The following is a 15,612-nucleotide window of genomic DNA, read 5'->3' as shown; positions in this document are numbered from 1 at the left end:
TTGCACCAATTTCACAACCCAACCCAATGATCATTTCAACAAACCATGAGAGAATTGCATAGGATGGAAGACCACTCCATGGAAGCACTAATGAAAATTGGCAACATAAATACAATCCCTAGCAATAATGTGTTGCCAACTATCAAAGGCAAGACGAATCCAACAAACGCACAAGATGACATCTATTGCATTGTAGTAAAACGATCACCAAAACCTCCAAAATTGCATCAACAGTCATGTGCTGAATCCATCCTGATCACAAGAACATTAAGCCAAACCTAGAGCCACCACACCATTCAAACCAACCAGACCACGAAAAAAGGTATTAGGACTCATCAACTCGGACAATCATCATGAGATCGGTAATCTGCAACAACTGAACCTAAACAACAATAACCAACTCGAATACCTCCTGCTGCTCTCGATTCAGAAGCAATTCCAATCTTTACTGCACGGGGTCCACAACACTGGACAATACTCCAGCGCACTCGCGAGTGCCCCTCCCACGTTGCCAAGGTATCCTTGCTCCGCAAAACAATTCTGCCTCTCAAATAATGGTTCCGTCTCCACTACTCTATCATCTACAACGGACAATCGCCTGTCCAATGTCGCTCACACCTACTTCTCTATCAACAACAACCCACCCTCCAAATTGCTCCACTCCCCCCCCCCCCCACCTAATGCCCCCATCCTACCCACAATCACGGCAGAAGTGCCACCAATTGCACCCTAAATAACTCTCCCAGAGCTCTCCTCACGTCCATCTGCACAACCGCCATCCACACTCTCAGTCTACTGCAACCACCCGCTCGTCACAAACATATACCATGATCCATCCAGGATTCAAAAAACCACTGCACCAACACTCTACCCCCACACAATCTACTGCCAACTGCCCATCAAATCTCCATCCCCTACCTCCAACAACCTCATCAATCAACCACAACCACTTCCGGAACACCACCCCGCCTACTCAATACTGCATACCACCACGACACTGCCCACCAATCCACACACGCCAACGGTTCACGAGAAGCTCGTACCTGATCACTGCAGATAAGCTTGGTAAACCAAGGGTAGAACTCTTCTAGATGCTTCCTGAACAGCCTTCTGTCCATCTCCCTCATCGCCTTCAAAACCTGCACAACGCAACGCTCCGTTCCTCAATTCCCCTCACCCACCACACCCACTCTCCCAAACCCACTCGACACCTCACTCTCCATTCACAACTCCAAAACAAAATGTGCCGCCACTCCACCACTTCTCACATGCAACGCCTCCACCCATCCCCAGCCTTCCGACTTCACACGCCCTTGCGCGCCCCACCCTACCATCACACAACCTCCATGCCATGTGCGTGCGACCAACTACCTGCACAGTCACCGGTGACCGTAGATCAAGCGCTCGGTGGACGTCGGACTCCACAGCCTCGCTTGGACCCGGTTGCAATGTCGCCACTTCTCTCAATACGTCCCCACAAAACGACACCAGCCGCCTCTCCGCCTCCTCTCTCAGCTCCTGCTCCCCACCTTTCCACGTCGTATCACCACTGTTGGGACCGTCACCACCCTGCTCCGTCATCTCATCATCCCTCGCTTCATCACCACCCCCGCTCGCGGTCTTGTTCAGCACTGCAAGGTAAATCTTCGTGCCTTCGGTTTCCTGCCGCAGCAGATTCGGAGGAGACCTGCACCACAACCTCCGTTGCAACGTCAACAAACACCACCACGGATCCCACTTCCTATCGCCCACTCCCACCCGCACCAAACCCGTTTCACACACTACAACATCATCCTTCCACTTCCCCCGGAACCTCACCTATCTCCAGCGACATGCTGCATTCTACTCCGAAGGTTCGAGTCGCTGTTGTAAGAACCCGCGAATTCCACCATCGACAACACTGTATCCATCATCAATCGCTTGTGTGACGCCTGTAATCTCTGCCAGTGATTCCTCTGTCCAACGCAAACGCACGTCAAATTCACCACCACACCCCACCGGACCATCTCCACCAAACATGCCACATCACACCACCAATGCAACAACACCACACTCCACCATCCACTCCGTTCAAAAATATCCTCACCTGCAGACTATCCAGCGCGCCCAACAGCAAAAGCTGTATCACGCATTTCGTCCTCACGTCCTGCAGAAACGGACTCTCTGCTTCGCTCCCGTCGGGGCCAAGCTCCATCACATCCACATCCTGCACACCCAACGTTCGTCTTGTCAGACAACCCCACGCTCAACCATGGATCCTTCCCTCACAAAACCTCCTCTTCCCCTAACGCCTCCAACTACTCAGGGGACGCTGTCCACGCTACGCCTCCCGCCGCCACGCTTCTCGACACGTCCTTTGCATACCCCAATCTCTATACTTTCCGACACCACATATGCACCTCCCTCACCACCTCCACAACCCCGGTAACCCTACACCACACTTCACACACCACACTGCACCAGGTTCTGCTCAACCACCACATTACCTGCAAAGAACTTTGCACACCAACATCTGTGGGTTTGCTCTTCGCACTCCTGAATGACGTGTTCCTCATCAGCAGTGTGTCCATCACATTGCTCATGAAAGTCCGCCCACTCGCCAGATTCGCTGCCTTGGCGTCCCTCGGAGAAGCCACCGAACCTGGTGCTTCAAAACCTGCACAGCACCACGCTTCCCATTCATTCAACCAACCCACCGACCTACAACATTCCAACACCCATGCATCCCACATCTATTCACCCCTCTCCACACCATCTATGCACCGCCATGCCGTCACCCCCATCGCTACCTTCGGACTCCGCAATGCTCAGTCTTTCCACCCGCTCCTCTGCCACTGAATCGAAGCTCAACCGACGGTTCATCTTCGATGCGTCCCCGTTGCTCACGCTCTTCGGCGTTCCTTCAACCGCACCGTTCTCGTGAGCTACCGAATGCTCTGCCTCTGCCTCTGGTTGTCCGCCTGGGGTGTGACCTCCTCGCATGCTCGATGGAGGGGTCGCAATTGACAGCCTGCCCGGTCCCGAAACCAAATCCGACCCCAACGTCACCATGCTCTCCGGCTTCATCAGTTCCACTGGTTGGGTGCTCTGACACGCATCCCTGCACAACCACCGCACGCGCTGTCAGAGCGTTCGCTCCAATGTTGGTTCCTCGAGTACACCTGCACCCCAACGCCTCGGCTTCCACCCGTGTCGCCATTTACCACGCAACCCATCCATCAACGCAGTCACAGCACCACTCCACCCACCCGACCCACCGTGCTACAACCAACTCCACCTTCCAAAGATGCACATCCGCACAACCTCACTGACATGTACCGCCCCCCGAGCCCTCACAAAAACCCCGTTCTATCTCCCCACTCCCCTCCTCAATCCACATGCCTCCACGTCACAATACTTACCGAATGCTGTCCAGAACAGTGCTCCAATCCTTGTCGTTGAACTGGTGTCCACCAACTTCAGCAAGCCGCACCAGAGCACCCATCGAAATTGCTGCCAATGTTTGATCCGGTCGAGTAGCGCAGTCCAGCAACAACCCCAACAATGCCGGTAACAGAAACGAAACCTCCTGCCACAACTCAAACACGCCCCGTCAGAACCACTGCATCCACCTCCTCTCGCCTCATCAACTACCCGTCCAAACATCCCACCCCCGCCACCACAACAATTCACCACCACCACCACCCAACACAAGCTGCCATGCAACCCCACCTTGTAGAAACTGCTGAACAGGTCGCACAACAGCTGAAGCGAGTGTATGCAAGTCTCCCGAAGCCACTGATCTGCAGATGCCGGCTTTTCCCCATCTTTACCAGCATGACGAACGTAGTCGAAGATGGGAAACAACACACGATGGAACACGCTGTCCCAGAAAGGTCCCGAAAAGTTCTTCCCACGCTCCTTCAGCAGGTCGAACAGAACCTCCAAAGCACAGTTCCTCACTTCCGTTCGCGGATCCGACGTCAGATCCGACAACCCGGCCAGCATTGGGAACCAGTAGTACTCCGCTACCTCCAGGTCCGACTGATCTCCGTTCTCCCCTGTCTTCGACACGCCACCGGCTATCTGACCCTGCACACACCGCGTCACCTCACCATTCTCAGTACAACTTTGCCACCACCTCCTGCTCTGCACCCACATCGTCCGCAAAACAGCGTACCACCTCCAACCGGACCCGCGCAACCTTCAACCACAACGCAAACGTCCTCACGCTCGCACCACAACTGCCTACGAATGCATTCGCCCAACCCACCACCCATCTTACATCTGCCAGCCGATCCTCACAGATTCGAAGCAGGGCAATAGCCTTCAGACTCGTCTGTGGACTGATCTTGTTGTTTGCAAATGCAATCAAGCAATTCACGCAGTCCATGAAGCAATCTCCCACCACCTGATCAAAGTGTTCCAGCACAACTGCACCAAACCCAACCCAGAAAACAACCCCTCAGACCCACCATCTTCTCCTCCACACCTGCAATCTCCACCATCTCACAACCCAAATCCAATCGCCCTCACAACCCCCCATCAAATGCATCCACCACCACGCAATACCTTGCTCCACATTCTCGAAAGCAACGTCGGATATGGACACCACGCCATCGTACGCGGCTGTGGTGAACACCATGAACACGCTCCGCCACCCGGATTTGATGCTCCCAACCTTCGACTTGATCATCTGAACACAACCTCCCACTGCTCAGCACAGCCCACCTACTTCTACCGCCCGAACATCCCTATCCGACCAAAAGCCCACTTCAACCGCACCGCCACTTCACCACACCAATGCCGACCGTTCCACCACCGCCAACCTCCCCCCTCACACAAAACCTACGGGATGCCTACTTCCCACCAACCCGCACATGCTGCCACTCCGGACATGCTAATGCCCGTCCCACACGCGCAACCACATGTTCACAACACCTCGTTACCTGTACAATGCAGTCCACGATCAGAGCCCTGATGCTCGGGTTCTTGCTGCTCCGCATTATCACCACGAAAGGCTTCAGAATGTCGTTCTGGAATGTGAAGTTCGCCAACTCCGCCCTCTCCAGATACTTGATCGCCAGTTGCCTCAGAGAGTCGATCGCATACATCGCAATCTTCTCCTCCGAATGACTTCCAGCTGCAATGAAGTGCAGCGAAAGAACTGCCCATATCCTGCCCCACACCTGAACCCCACACCCGCATGCACCCTGTCAGCACCCTCCACCTTCACCCTGCCGTCACAACCTCCACGTCCTACGCGCACGCCGCCCACCTACACAATCTTACTCCTCATCATGCAACCATGCTTCACAATTCACCCCCGCGCAACAAACTCCTCTCACGTTCTCCAACCCCCTTCTCACTGCACTTCTCATCCACTTCCTCCTCGGTCAAGTCACTTTACCATTCGAATTCGCGTCATGTTGTAGTAGCTGATCTCCACCAGCTTCGTCAAACTGAACACCCGCGGTGGAGACTGCCTCAACTCTTCGGCTGATACCCCGCACAAAGCCCCAAAGAACTCCACGATCACGTCGCTTGGCAGCCGCACACTGTTCACAAACACTTGTTCCGTCGGCTTCCCTGTCAGCTCCGTCAACGAAAGCACCAGAGAATCCCGAGATATCTGGTTGCTGCCCTGCATCAACGTCGATGTCATCCCCGGCGTCGTGATTATGAACTCCAGCCTCGACACGCACTCCAGAACAGCATTCCATGTGTCCTGCAACGCCTCTGGTTCGTTCTGGCACATAGATAGCAGCGTCTTCAAAGCCTCCACGTTCTTCGATCGCATCTCCCTCGGCGCATGCAAAAACGTGAATCTGCCACCACAAACCACGCAGCCACATATGTCACTATAGTCCCCGCCCGCGCCCTCTGTGCACTGTGAACGCCCGGCTCACATCCAACTCCAACACCAACACCGACACCAACCCATCTCCGCTCCAAACAATCCTACGGGACGTCGGTAGACACCAACCTCACTAAAGACGTCAGAAACGCATAGCGCATGGTCTCCATTCCCAGTGCCTTCGTCAGGTGTATGCCAAGTCGAACCCCTTCCATGCACAGCAGAACTCGCGACTTGTTGTCGCTGTCCTCCATCGTCACAGAAAATGCTGCCAGCAACGGCCATCCCACGGCTTCCAGCATTGGACGAGCCAGGTCCTCGTGTTCCGCTTTGTGGAACACCCCTTTCTTGAACCCCGCTTTCTTGAATATCGACTGCGTCACCTCGATCAACTCGTCGCTCTCTTTCTTCGTATCGGCAGCACCTCTTCCTCGAAATCCACCCAGGTTCAATATGCTCACCAGCGAGCTTCTCTCTTCCGGCCTCTCCCTCTTCGAGTCGTCGTCCTTCAGCTTTATCTCCTCTCGAACTATGGAATCGTATATTTCCTCCAACAGTTCCTGCCACGTGTGATCAAACAAGTCAGTTGCACTTCCCCACCCCTACTGCTTTTCCCTATTCTTCCCAATACCACCACCACAACATCCCCAAAACCCGTATCCTCCACCACACAACCCCCTGTTGCACACCTCCCGAAACCTCGCCCAAAACTTACAAACTCTCACACCGCTCCCAAAATCCTCGTGTTTCCCGACCCACGCTCGTCAACTGCAACAACCCTACGTTCAAAACACGCCCAAGCGTTCACGGCCCATGCGCTATGCCCATACCGCAGGAGCATGTTCGTCCACGTCGCTGGACGAGTTCATGCGCACGAAGTCGGACTTGCTCATCTTGTTGGTCACCATGGGGTTGTGGGCGTCCGTGTTCAGCATGATCACTGCATATGCCAGTATGTACGCAGTGTCCGCGTTCTTGAACAGATTTGGATTGTCTCGGCAGTACCTGCGGTCAATAGTACATGCATCACCCAACCATCACAGCAACTAACCACAACCTCATCTCAACTCCACAACCAACAACAGCGCCGTCTCTGCCGTCAAGTGCATCGCATCACCCGGCCACGCGCTCTCGCCTCCTGCTTACCTCTCCGCAAACTTCTCCATGATGCGATCGATCTTCTGCGCTTCGCCAGGAAGACGAAACCCGTTCAGGAACATCCGAATGGCTTTGTCGAACTTCATATCCTTAAAGCTCAGTGCATCAACGAATGCATGCATCACTGCCAGCGGAAACTCCTCGTGCTGCCCCAAGTAGTCTCCGATCATCGTCTGCACCACCCACACCCAATCACGTCACAATCTCATCTCCTCCAACACTGCACCAGTCGCACGCTCTAATCCCCAAACACTGTCCCGTGTCGCCCCACAATCCAGCCCCCTATTCTGCCATCCGTCATCAGCCTGCTATTCTGCCAACATTCTTCGCCTTCACAGGACCGACTACCATCCCGCCTGAACCATCATCGCCCACTCCAGATGACGCAAACTGTACTCCAACATCCAAATCACCTCGTGCTGCCCTCAGGTTGCAGCCCATTCCCATCCAGGCCGTAATCTGACCAACATACCCCTTGCAACAACATCCGTGGTAACCCGGACAACGCCTATCCTGTGTGTTGCAAACTCCCAACTGCCACGAAATCATTACCTTGTCCAACCCCGGAGAATCCCTTAGAAACTGAGCGACTGCTTTTGGCTCCTTGGCCACCAGGTTGTGCTCGAAAAGAAACTTGATCCCACTTGACGGCTTCATATTGAACTGTACAACCAAGTAACTCGTCCGTGTCAGCACATCTCACCTGCTCACTCCATCACTGTCACACTTGAAAGATGCACGAACAACAGCTGTGAAGCCAAATGTGCACACCCCACGCACCAGTAACTAGCAATCATCCCACAAAATACTATTCCTCAACCCCTCCTGCCCACTCGCCACTGGTACTGTTCTACGTCCTCTCACTAGTATCGCATCCGTAAATCATAGCTTCACAACGCAGGTGCCATGCCGCCCTCGTCATCAATGTTGCAGTCCGCCGGGTACCTTGGCAACCGCGCTCTCCATGGTGACCTTCAGAGCTTTTGCTTTCTCGAACTCATTCGCTTGGGTCACGACCTTCGCGTCCTCCTTCACATCCGCCTCAGTACCGCCACCGTTCACCCCACCAGAGTCAACCTCCACGTCGGCGACGGTCAGGTCGGGAAACACTGGCCTGTTCCCCCTCTGTTTCGATGTCCACGTTCCCAGTGACCTCAGCACGCTCACCAGACACTGTGGATCAACGCACCACTTGGATGTCAGATGCCAGCCACCCGACAACGACAAAACAACAAGCCCCCATAACCTTCGAGATTCTCGAGTTTCACTCACTTGAAGAGCCAAGGCTTTCAGCGCAATGTTTTGCGACGCATTCGCGGCGCTGGGATCTCCATTCGCCGTCCCTTGGGCAAGTCGCGATAGCGAATTCACCTTCATCACACCCCACACATCGCATCAACCAACCGCACATGCCACACCACGTACAACCTCCACAGCCACAAAACCAACAACGGGCCACGACAATCGCCCGTCATCAACTCATACATTCTCGCTTGTCAACATGTCAGCATCACCACATCCTCACGCACCACTGACCGTCCCAGACCAAACAAACGTGCACTTGCACCATGTTTCGGCTCCATACCATGCGTTCAAACAAGTTCGTAGCGTCCAGATCACAATCGTAGTTCACAAAAATGTCTGCCAGCATCTGCGGATCGTTGCAAGCCTTCTCCAGCATCCTGCAGTGCCACACACCACACCACACTCAATCCGCTTGCACCGCCACCATAGATGCACGTTGGACCTCGCCTTGTCAATCAAACATCAGGCTTGTAACCCGCATCCAAACACCACACTGCTAAACACGACCGCAGATTCATTCCGTCAAACCCTGGGACCCGTAAACAAATGTGGTTGCTCCAACCAGCCTCATTCGGGGGACCCAATCTTACTTCAGCACTGCCGTCTTCTGATGAATCGAACACTCGATCTCCAACGACCGCAAAACAATCAAGTTGAAAAATATTCCCAACTCCGCCTGCACCAACAACCCCAGTTTGTCAGCAAATTCACTCCATGTCGGACACGCCGTACGTCGACTCTTTCAAACAGGCTGCTCAAGCCGAGTACAGATCCAAACTGGACCAGGTTCACCTTGCACACAGCTCACGCATTCGTCTTAATCGTCCACTCAACACTCAACACTCAGATCCACTTCCACACTAAACCTGCTCTGCTATCTCAACACACTCGGAGACCCCCGTTCCAACTCACGAGCGAACAACAGAACCCCCATCTACCACAACTTCACCTTCAGGCTTTCCCTGTAGCGCTGCATCATTATCAGAAAGATGTTCACTGCAAGCTGCCAGTACAAGAGCACACAAAATCAGCAACTCCCGAGCCTCAATGCCACACACGTCCATCAGTAACGTACAGGGATAACTGTCCACAATAAATCACACTACAAGATCCCGGCAGTATACGCCATGCAGCCTGGCTTATGCCTCCTCTCACGTTCATGTTTCCACCCCAACTCATGCTCAAGTCTGCATACTGCTGAAAAACCAGCAGTCAGACAGAGCAGCTCCATTCACAAAATCAGCACTCTACCAACGCAGTCTGCTCGTCACCTAGGCCACCCGCTCCAGGGCAACAGCTTCGCTTGCATCGCCAACCCAAGGACGACACAAATATCAAGCACCCACCTGGAAAACTGCTGCGGTTGGCGAAACGCACGACCTCAACAATGCATAGCATAGGTACGCTTTCACGAGCTCAATGAAAGGGAAGTTCGTCGTGAAAGCATGGTTCACACTTTCCAGGCATCCCTGCACAACAGTCCAGGATCCATCACACAACAATGCTACCAAAATCCATAACCTATCACCGGCTGCACACTACAAATCCCCCAAGCACGAGAATCCCAACATCGTCCCCAAGTTGAACCTTCTTAGATCATTTCCCGACAACGCATCGCAGGCAACCGCTGGATTCATCAGTTCCGCCCGTCTATCATCTATACCAGCCTGCATGCATCCTCAACCTACATTCCACATCAGGCGAAGCTTCCGCACCGCACACTTGCCTTCCTATCAATCACACACACACACACTCAAATTGTACGCGACAGCTCACCTGGAGCAACTCCAGAGAAAGTAGCTTGGTTCTACTCAGAAAATCGTCACTCCCATCCTTCATAGCCATCTGCACACGCATCATCTTGCACGCTCAGCTCATCAACGACATCACCACGCTGCACCTCCATCATAGCATGGAAAGATAGACACGGCACAAGCAGGAATGAACAATTGTGCCTTACTTTGCAGATAGTGCGGAGGACAAGAAGAGCGTCTTTCTGGCCCAAGCTCAAAAGGTCCAAGTCCCCTCCACTGTTTGCGTCCCATACATGCACACCACATCAACAGGATGATGCCACCGGTTCAGAAAACATTCCCTACCCATCACACATGTCTACAGCACCACCATCACTTTGGCCCTTCACAAGGTCACCCAAGACCACGTACTCATGGTTCTTGATCGCTCCCTCGGGTGTCACGGCTTTGTCCAATGCAGCTTCAATGCCCTGCAAATCCACACCCAACCACGTTCCCTCAGCTCTTCGCACTATAAAACCACGACGTACACTGTACCGCCGCAATAGCTCAGCTGCGTAAACTACTGGAGGACATCTGCAGCGCGACCCCACCCAATATCACGTGCACAGAGCGCATGCACCCCACATTTACTCCCACAGCAGCTCAACCACCTCAACAAGTCCAGGACCTGCTTAGCATCACGATACTACCAACGACGAATGAGGCAAACCACCCACCGAGAGCGGCGCAACCAAATAACAGCACTGAAAGAATCACAAGTACATTGCCGACTGCTGGAGAACACGAAGAACACCTAGGATCAATGCGCCTACGGTAAGTAACATGATGCCATGCTGGCTTTCTACAATTTCTCCTAACGAGCGTTGTTGTTAACCGCATACCTTGAGATCAGATTCAGTCGCCAGATGTTGGAACTCCGAAATCGGCACTGGTGGAGGAGTGCTTGGCACTGGCCGAGGTGACCGAAGGGGCGTTTCCATCGTCTCCCCTGTGCTTGCGTTCCTTGCTTCCCCGGTCTCCGGGTCTATGTGAATTGTGGTAGTCCTGCTGTACGTCAATGCTGGCCCTACTGTGCTCTGCCCATCTTCTCCGTGAGCAACCTGTCCATTCGATGAGGCATCCGGGACTTCATCGTTGGAGCCACCAGCACGTGCATCGTCGCCTGCGTGTGCCGATGGCGGTGCCACACTCTTGCCAGCCTGTACAACGTGCGGGTTCTTAGCAAACAGGACACGCTGGGCAGTCACCATCCAACTCGAGGCACGGTTCCGGTCTACGTACGACGACGCTAACCAACGCTGAAAACAAAATTCGACAACACGGTGCCTCGTATGGCAGACCACCGAATTCCTCACTTTGCGCGCACCAATTACACCGACTCCAGAAAACGACACGTTCCCACATCCTGTTCCATCCCATGCAATGACCGACCGACAAACGCCATGCGGGTCCACACAATCACCTCTACATCGATCTCCATGCGCCTCAAAACGATGTTGATCATCTGGGTCAAAGTTGCCTTGGCAGTCGCCTGGTTCACGGGGTTCTTGCTGCAACACACAGTACCTCGTGTTAAATAATCTGACGTAATCACAACCCCCAAACCGAAATCACATGCATGCGTATTTGGACCTCACGCTGACCTAACCTGGAAAACTTTGCTTCCAAATCACACCTCTCCGACACGCATCCACCACTTCTTACCGACCAATCCAGGCAAGCATCATTTGCGATGCTTACTGCCTTTGTCGTGCACCCTACCTGCTCAAGACGATGTTGTAGCACGTTCGAACAGCGGTCAACAAGCATTCTCCGTGCACTGCAGTTTCACAGCAGGTACAGCCAAGTTAACTGCTGATCAACTTTGGTTCGAACAATTTCTTCATTTCCGTCAGCAAAAGCATCCACTGACAACTGCCTGCTACACCTCAATTGCACAACAGCAGGTGGACCCTTACCTTGAAAAGTAGGTGAAGCTACCGCAGTCAGAAGCACCTTGATGACCTGCAGGACCAAACTGCACCACAGTCCAGACCACATGTGAGACCACATCCCACAAAATGACGAGTAACATGTCAGGGTAATCCCACAAAGAGAATTGCGATCCTCAGTCCGGGAAGAGCCCAGTCACTACCAAATGCAGGTTGTGACTTGCTAGCCCACAGTCTGCGTGTGAACGTGAACTGAGCCAAGTCCGTTCCCCAGATCACACACACAAAGACAGACTGGCTGAAATTGCACGCCTCCCACCCAAGCACCCGTCGCAACTAGCTTCAAGGCGGATCTTACCTGTCGGGTGCGCTAGTGTCAGCAGAAGCACAGACCATGTTAAGTATCTCAGTTGCCAACTGCGCATTCCTTCCTCCATCAACACCAGCTTCTCCCACCAGATGTCCGTATGATATGAGTTTCTACACACATGGTGCCATCGATGGGTCAGTCGAAGCAAAAATCCTCCATTGCGAAGAAGAAAACCGCAATCACCAAGCTTGCGGGAGTAAGCTGGCGGCACCACATTCCAATCTCCATCACCAGCACAAACGGGAAAATATATCGACAACCACGAATACGAGGAACGCACAAAACAAATCATGGACCACGGCATTGTGAGCAGAATCACTCCGTGACGTCCTTAGCACACCTCGCAACAGTGACCGACCGAGCACTACTAGAGCAGGTGTGTGTTCTTACATGTAGGCAGTCTAGAGCTGGTTCCACAAGCTTGGACTGCTTCGTCTCAAAGGCGAGACGCAAGGGCAGGATCACCAAATCTGCTTCCGAACCTTCTAGGATGTGTCCGGCCTCAGCTAGGGCTGCAGCAGCTGCCTGTCCGGTGCTGGGCTTGGCGGGAGATATGGCCGGGCTGGTATCCTCAAACTTCTCGTCTGCTTCTTTAGGACTTGATGGATCACCTTCCGAGAGATTGTCTTGGACGACGGATCTGCATCCACTATGTACATGTCACTAGAAGCACCACGGAAGTATTGATTTTCGGTCGTCAAGGAACGGCGGAATAGTATGACCACTTTGGTACGACCTCCAACAAAAATATTTACTGTTGGATTGTGTCCGCAGCAGCATAGAGACATACTCTTTCAAGGTTGAGCTTCTTCAAAAATCTTAACAAGATCTTTTTTTGAGCCTGATACACGACCGCTGAAGACTCCCGGAGGTTTGATTAGTTCACCTCAATCTACAGCATTTGTCTCAGAAGGATAACAGAAAACCACATCGTGACGTGTATACACCACTCCATCATGTGTCCTCGATGCTCGATTGGCTTTTCTGTTCGGCGTGCTCTAGTAATAATGACGATGTTGCCTATCAATGTTATTGTGTAATTTTTCAAAGCAAAAAATGTGATCAATCCAAAGGCGAACAAATACCGTCCGAGGAAACTGTGGATAAGGAGAAAATTGTTTTTAAGAAAGGTAAATCATTATCGAGAAAGCGTACATTTCATCTCGGAAAACTGCATGGGGCTCGTCGAGGGGCTCGAGTGGTAGTGACACAGGTTTCCTCTCTGCAACATTACAAAATAAGACCTTGAATTAGTGACCAATTTCCGAGACCACACCTGTCAAATCTATAACTATATAAAGAGTGACTACATGCTCCTTCACTAAGCTGTACTCTCCAACGATTGCGATATGGTTTAATTCAATTTGTTGAAAATTCGAAATTCTCATAGATTGTAACCAATTCGTATGCCTGACTAACAAAAAGAATTTCCCATTTTTTTCGCGAAGAATTTCGCTTATGCATCTAAGTATACCAATTAATTACCATGATTGCTTCAAAAACATAGCTGATTTAAACTTCACCAAAGAACCTATCTACCAACGGATCTGAACGCAGTAAGTTACAGTGAATATTTTGAGGATAATAACAATAATATCCTGACTGTATCCAGATCACGGAAACTTTACTCGCATGAAATCATATGACGTATTTCGAATACGCCAACCAAGTAACAGATGACGGTAATCTTAGCGGAATTCGCACAAGCGCAATGCAGACCGTCCCCAATCGGATCCGCAGCTACACTAGCGTCTATATTGCAAATCTAGATCTTATTTAAAAAGGATAAAAAATATTCCCATCACTCTATTAGGTCACACCTGTGAACAAGCTTATTACGAGGCGAGCCCAAAGCTATCGGATCCGCACAAAGAAACAACACTCACCCAAATATGCCTTCAGAGCAGTTTGCAAGCTGCCAAACTTGCGGCCCGTGGAATCCTTGAGCATGCGCTCGAACGCACGCGTAACAAAGGCGCCCCCGGCCTCCGCCATGTTTGCACTCTTGCGCTAAATCAAACGTCCGCTCTCATAACCCTGAACTAGAAACCTATCAACTACAGACAGACGAGCTCCAGATCCTTGTGCAATATTGGAAAAGAAAAACAACAACAACAACAACAACAACAGAAACGACTTCGAATCAAAGGAACCCGCTACGATTGATCGGCTTCCGATCTACACTCTGATGAAAAAGCGAGCATCCTTGCTTGCATGAACTCGCTCAAATCACTCCAATAAAAGGAACTACGTCGCACCGTGTGACGAGGGCTATCTACGGCCATGGCCGAGGTCCTCTTGCAGGTGTCAACCCACATGTCCAGATCCCAACCCACGTCCTCCTCCAGATCTCCAAAATAAATCATGGTGTCCCCAATTCTCTTTTTGGCCCCCCAACAGTCCTCCACAGATTTGTGTCACTATTGGTGTGATTTTTCTAGTATTGCATGGGGTGAATATCACTTTTGGATCATGCAAATTTTTTTTCTCCATGTTAATTTGGTTTGTAGGAAATTGATATATCGCCAAAATTGATAACCTATATCATTGTAGTTTCTGTTTTCCACAATCCTAAGTTTGATTATTTTTTGTCATTATGAAATTTAATATCCTAGCATTCATTACACAAGGTGTCAATATTGGTTCTAACACTACCCCGTTATATATATATAATAATTCCATTATTGGTTTATCAATTGACAAATGGTATGTGTAAATTAGTTACATGTGTGTGTGTGTGTATATATATATATATATATATATATCCATACACATGCAATCAATATGTAGATATAACTGATTAAAGTCTTTAACATAACTATTTAAATTTATAACAAACGATTTTTTGAGTAATATTTTTTCAATATAAGATAGTATTGATGGCAAAACCATTGAAAATATTTAAACAGTACTCAATAATTTATTTTAAATCACAAGTATTTTCATTATAAAATAAAACGACTATTTTTTTATAATTAAATGTTCTTTGAAATGGAACATTTTCTAGTTCCAACTAATTTTTTAAAGTCCTAATCATATATAACACCCTTCCTTATATTATTTCAATTTCATTCAAATAACTAGATACTAATATGCACATACTTTTGACATCAAACACCACAGAATTTGTACACTCACAAAGTATATATATATATATATATATATACACACACATAATCATTTCATGGCTGTAGTGTATATTTCTGAAATCATTCACTTTTACAAATATATACGTATTTTCATTTTATTTTATGT

The 15,612-nt window shown here is 50.7% G+C and overlaps 1 protein-coding gene across 1 annotated transcript; it reads right to left on the bottom strand.

The window, feature by feature from the left end:
- Positions 1–425: 425 nt before the first annotated feature.
- On the bottom strand, positions 426–14,594 carry LOC112274158 (brefeldin A-inhibited guanine nucleotide-exchange protein 5). Its single transcript, XM_090245586.1, has 34 exons — positions 14,244–14,594; positions 13,513–13,579; positions 12,748–12,997; positions 12,346–12,467; positions 12,015–12,073; positions 11,818–11,875; positions 11,519–11,606; positions 10,938–11,255; positions 10,465–10,523; positions 10,260–10,329; positions 10,076–10,144; positions 9,646–9,768; positions 9,249–9,302; positions 8,890–8,975; positions 8,580–8,676; positions 8,267–8,365; positions 7,940–8,167; positions 7,547–7,657; positions 6,983–7,167; positions 6,667–6,841; positions 5,966–6,396; positions 5,390–5,807; positions 4,929–5,168; positions 4,552–4,675; positions 4,265–4,413; positions 3,712–4,071; positions 3,402–3,568; positions 2,790–3,100; positions 2,487–2,656; positions 2,087–2,206; positions 1,819–1,955; positions 1,372–1,687; positions 1,044–1,139; positions 426–764 (listed from the first exon to the last, which is right to left on the bottom strand). Exons 1-34 carry the CDS (start codon positions 14,350–14,352, stop codon positions 702–704), a joined length of 5,529 nt encoding a protein of 1,842 aa, XP_090101712.1. The 5' UTR covers positions 14,353–14,594; the 3' UTR covers positions 426–701.
- Positions 14,595–15,612: the final 1,018 nt, after the last annotated feature.

The sequence above is a fragment of the Physcomitrium patens genome, chromosome 21 (genome assembly GCF_059467195.1).
Source record: "Physcomitrium patens ecotype Gransden chromosome 21, ASM5946719v1, whole genome shotgun sequence".
NCBI lineage: Eukaryota > Viridiplantae > Streptophyta > Bryopsida > Funariales > Funariaceae > Physcomitrium > Physcomitrium patens.
The sequence above is the reverse complement of the archived record's forward strand: the minus strand, read 5'-3'. Positions and strand labels throughout refer to the sequence as shown.

What these genes read in the sequence shown, in the direction of transcription:
- LOC112274158 (XM_090245586.1), bottom strand. Translation starts at nt 14,352, where the DNA reads ATGGCGGAGGCCGGGGGCGCCTTTGTTACGCGTGCGTTCGAGCGCATG. An exon ending in TACAACATCGTCTTGAGCAG is followed by an intron (nt 11,607 to 11,817) that starts GTAGGGTGCACG and finishes TGTGTGTTGCAG; the next exon opens with CAAGAACCCCGTGAACCAGG. An exon ending in CAACCGCAGCAGTTTTCCAG is followed by an intron (nt 9,303 to 9,645) that starts GTGGGTGCTTGA and finishes TTGTACTGGCAG; the next exon opens with CTTGCAGTGAACATCTTTCT.